The sequence below is a fragment of the Merops nubicus genome, unplaced genomic scaffold (assembly GCF_000691845.1).
Source record: "Merops nubicus isolate BGI_N331 unplaced genomic scaffold, ASM69184v1 scaffold32143, whole genome shotgun sequence".
Taxonomy (NCBI): domain Eukaryota; kingdom Metazoa; phylum Chordata; class Aves; order Coraciiformes; family Meropidae; genus Merops; species Merops nubicus.
Genome location: NW_008601480.1, coordinates 1 through 4372, shown reverse-complemented (window position 1 = coordinate 4372; position 4372 = coordinate 1). Strand labels below are relative to the sequence as shown.

Here is a 4372-nt window from a genome sequence, read left to right as displayed (position 1 = left end):
GAGGAGGGTGGCTACGGCCGTGGCCTCTCGCTAGCCGTGCCTCTCCTGTCCCCCCAGGCTAACCCAGCGCTACGTGATGGCTTTTGTCCCTGCGCTGCCGGTGAGTCCCTGTGGGCACCCCGGATGCTGGCCGTGCACGGGGACTGGCCATCCTGCTCCTGTTTTCTGCTGCAGCAGCACAGCTTCATCTCATCCACCAACTTCCTTTTCAGGCGGTTTTTCTGTATAACCTGGAGACAAGATACCTGCAGAACCAGGTGGGTCTTGCAGCCCTTGCAGCTACAGAGGGTCAGCCCTGTCACAGGGCTCCGTCACCTCTGCACCCAGGATATCATGCTCACCCTTCCCTTGGGCGAGGCAGCATTAGTCCCCACCACTGCCTGGGTGCCCTGGAGCAGCTCTGACTCTGGTGATCAGCCCACCCCGCAGCCAGTGGTATCCATCTGCCTGATGGACCACTCTTCATACTTCTCCACATCAGGGATCTACCTCCAACACGCTCCTTTTCCAAGCAGGCAACTTCACCATTGGTTTATATTTTTGGCTGGAAAGCTGCTGAGCAGGGGGCTGGCAGAGACCCACGCACCCCTCCTGAAGCCCTGGTGGAGGTGCTGCAGCCCCTCTCTGCTCTGCTTTGCAGATGATCATGTGGCCGCTGGTGCTGAGCGGGGTCGTCGGCAACATCGTCAACGTGATCGCCAACTGTGTCTTCCTCTATGTCTTCCACTGGGGCATCACGTGAGTAGCACCCACGGCCCACGGGCAGGAAAACGGGCACTTGGCAACGGCCAGGGACTTTTCAGGGACGCTGGCACCACCAGGTGTGGCCGAACATCCAGGATGGGGGGTGGCACGGCGTGCTTGGGCACCACGATGACCTCCCTCGTTCCCTTTGCAGGGGCTCTGCCTGCGCCAACACCGCGGCTCAGTACTCACAAGCCATTTTCCTGTTCCTGTATATTATAGGCAAGAAACTCCACGTGAAGACCTGGGGAGGTAAGGGCACCTCCCAGCTCCCTCAGCTCCTGCTTTACGTGAGGGTTTGTGAAGCTCCCACCACGTCTATCAAGTGAATTCTGTTAGTCCTGGTGGTGAAATATTAATCTCAGCCCCGGGAACGCGGCGCTGCTTCAGTGGCAGCACGTCACGCGTGAGCCTCGGCAGAACCCCGTGCCGGGCAGCAAACATTAATTCTGGAGAAGTGAAACTTTCTGCTGAGGCTTGGTAGGGTTCAGCCCCAAAGCCGGATGAGCACGGACGTAAGCACGAGGCTGTCCTCAGGCACGCTGCTCTGGGAGGGATGAGCTGAGGGTTGCACCGCTCTGTAGCCCACAGGATGGCATCAGCAGAGCCTGTACCTGCAGCCCTCTACTGCTGGAGGTCCTATGGAGCTGAGGAGCATTGCCCTGGTGGCTCTGCAAACAGAATTGCACCTCCAGCTGCCTCGGGTGCTCTCAAGGGTGTAACGTGGCTGGTCTGATCATCCTTCAGTGACGTTTCTCCTCTCTGCAGGCTGGTCCAGCGAGTGCCTGCTGGAGTGGGACAGCTACACCTCCCTGGCTATCCCCAGCATGCTCATGATGTGCATCGAGTGGTGGACCTACGAAATTGGGAGCTTCTTGATAGGTCAGTGGAGAGGGGGAGCTGCAAGGAGGTGGATGCAGCGTGAGCCAGAGCAGTGTCTGCAGCAGTCACAGGCTGAGAGCAGCTCCCCACCGGGCGCTCACACCCAGCACTGATCCCTCCCCTCCCCAGGCCTGCTGAGTGTCGTCGAGCTCTCTGCCCAGTCCATCATCTACGAGGTGTCTGTTGTTGCTTTCATGGTAAGGGCTGGGGGTTATTATTTCAGATCAGGGCTGCCCAGGGACAGACTCCCAGCAAAAATCAGCTCCAGCAAATCTTGCTCTTCACCCTCTGTACTTCAGCCTCTCCCCGCTCCTGCCTGTCCCTCCTATGGAGATGCTTTAAATGAAACCCTGAGCTCCATCCCCCCTCTCTGCCGGGTGGTTATTCCGCTGTTGCTGATGGTTGTGGTGGGCCCATAACCCAGACCCACGGGTGAGCCTCAGCCCTGTGGTTGCAGGTGCCCCTGGGGCTCGGCACGGCTGCCAGCGTGCAGGTGGGGAACGCGCTGGGTGCCGGCGACGTCGAGACGGCCAAGAGATCCTCCTCCACCAGCCTGCTCTGCACAGGTCAGGCCAGGCAGCCTCTGCCCGGCTCCTTCCAGGCACAGCCAGGGCAGGGAGCGTTTGCAGTCCTCTGCCCGTGACATCCCTCCACGTCCTCTTCTCCCCCTGCTCCTGAGCTTCCCGCCACGGCCAGGCTGGGCTCAGCACTTTGCTGGGTTTTTCAGGGTGTTTTTGCGTCGCGGTGGGGGCTGTTCTAGCTGGCACGAAGGATGTGATGGGATACATCTTCACCGACGACAAGTGAGTGTCCTTGGCTCCCAGCCTCTGTGTGTGGAGGTTAGTTCCCAAAAAGAATTGTTGGCTCTTCTCTTTCCCCAGGGAGATTGTTGACTTGGTGGCCTGGGTCACACCTGTCTACGTTGTCTTCCACTTGTTTGAAGCCATGTGTGTAAGTCCTGGGGGATGCTGCTGTTTTAAATAGGGGACATGGTGCTGAGCAGCAGCATTGCAGGTCAGTCAGTTGAAGGTCTCTGGGGCTGTGGGTGAGCACTGGCACATGCAGTGGGACCCTGCACAGCTCAGGGGGTCACACCTAGAAAACACCAAGTCCATGGAGAGACAATGACCCACAGGACTGGGCAGGGACACAGAAATAACCGGGCAGGGGTGGGGAGCATCACCAAGCTGGTTCATCACCCCCCAGGCAGCAGAACCCCAAATTTGTCCAAGGCAATGCTCCTGGCCCCAGCCCCTCTCCCTCTCCCTGGCAGGGTGCCTGCAGCGGGGTGCTCAGAGGCATAGGCAAGCAGAAATTCGGCGCCATCCTCAACGCTGTGTGCTACTATGGTGTGGGCCTGCCCCTGGCAGCCGTGCTGCTCTTCGTGGCCAGGATCGGCGTCATAGGTACCGACCCCGGGCACAGAGCCCTGCGTGCCCCCAGGCCCCCTGCGGCTGCCCCCAGCTCCACCAGTGCCTCACCACGATCCTCCCACCTGGGGACTGGGCACACTGGAGTGGACTGGGACAGCCCCTGCAACCACTGGGAGCTTTTAACTGTACTGGGAAAAAGTAACTGCTGCCAGCTCTGGGGCAGACCCACAGCAGGCACCCACAGCCACCCCATCCCCACCTCCCCACTGACCTCGGTGGCATTTCCTTGACTCTGGCCCGAGGTGCCCTCAGGGCTGGCTTTGCCCCGGCTGTGTTCCCCGGCTGAGGCCAGCTCCCTCTGCAGGCCTGTGGCTCAGCATGCTCGCCTGTGTCTCCATCCTCTGTACCTGCTTCATCACCTACATCTCCCGCATGGACTGGAGGAAGGCAGCCGAGGAGGTAACCCGTGCACCCACGGCACCGCACCCTGCCGGCACCCCGGTGGGAAGGGACAGCACCACAGGCTCAGTCTCACAGGCCAGGGCTGCCTAGGGCTGTCCTGCAGTGCCCCCAGCAAAACCCAGTGCTCCCACAATGGCAGCCCCAGCCCTGTCTTCAGCTCCTCTCACATGTGCACTCAATGGCCTCAAGCTTTCCCTCTGCACCTTGTGCCACCCTTGATCTGGGACATGAGGCACAAAGCAGATAGGGTGGCTGAGGCTCCCTCAACCCTGCAGCCCTGAGCATCACCTCATGCCCCAGCAGCTCCCAGGTTTCCACCAGCCAACACCTCTCCTTTCAGGCGTCTTTCAGCTGCCATTTCCAGCCAGAAGAACCCCGTGAGAGGTGACGCGGTGGCTTTGCACCACCAGTTCAACCCATGGTGTTCCCTCCCCCAGGCTCAGCGCCGCGCAGGAGTGACCCAGCCACTGCCAGAGGAGCAGAACCCAGGCCCTGAACCTGGCTGCAAGGCTCTTCCCTCTGGTGTGGGGCCAGCCCCACCACCCCACTCTTTTTTTACGGTGGTGCGGGGCTGCATAGGTATGGCCAGGAGTGCGTGCAGCGGTGGGCTTGGGTCCAGGAAGGGTCCCCAAGGATTCACATAAACCAGGAACAAGCCCACAAAAGAGGGGTGCAGTGCAGTACTGGTGCTGGCCTCAGTTACTGGGAAAACAGGAATTGCCAGGGTGGGCTTGGGAGGGTGACGAAGGCTGGTGGGGGGACACCCTGGAGGGACGGGGCACCCTGGGCAGCTCTCACCTCGTAGACACCAGATCCCACTGAAGCTCCATCACGGTCTGGAGAGCTCCACGCTCTGGGCTGCTCCTAACACGCTTTCAGACCTCGGACAAAACCCTCCCAGGAAACCCCCC

General features: G+C 60.5%; 1 protein-coding gene across 1 annotated transcript in view; it reads left to right on the top strand.

Annotated features, from left to right (window-relative positions):
• Positions 1–4040, top strand: part of LOC103770736 (multidrug and toxin extrusion protein 1-like) — a gene marked incomplete at both ends in the record, with an annotated part of 5069 nt that extends 1029 nt beyond the window's left edge. Inside the window, 12 exons of the mRNA XM_008938008.1 lie at positions 58–100; positions 213–257; positions 641–738; positions 899–996; positions 1513–1626; positions 1756–1823; positions 2084–2192; positions 2354–2429; positions 2508–2577; positions 2900–3032; positions 3364–3458; positions 3899–4040. Of these exons, the coding sequence (XP_008936256.1) occupies positions 58–100; positions 213–257; positions 641–738; positions 899–996; positions 1513–1626; positions 1756–1823; positions 2084–2192; positions 2354–2429; positions 2508–2577; positions 2900–3032; positions 3364–3458; positions 3899–4040 (1091 nt within the window). The remainder of the gene's footprint in view (positions 1–57; positions 101–212; positions 258–640; positions 739–898; positions 997–1512; positions 1627–1755; positions 1824–2083; positions 2193–2353; positions 2430–2507; positions 2578–2899; positions 3033–3363; positions 3459–3898) is intronic.
• Between the last annotated feature and the right edge of the window lie 332 nt (positions 4041–4372).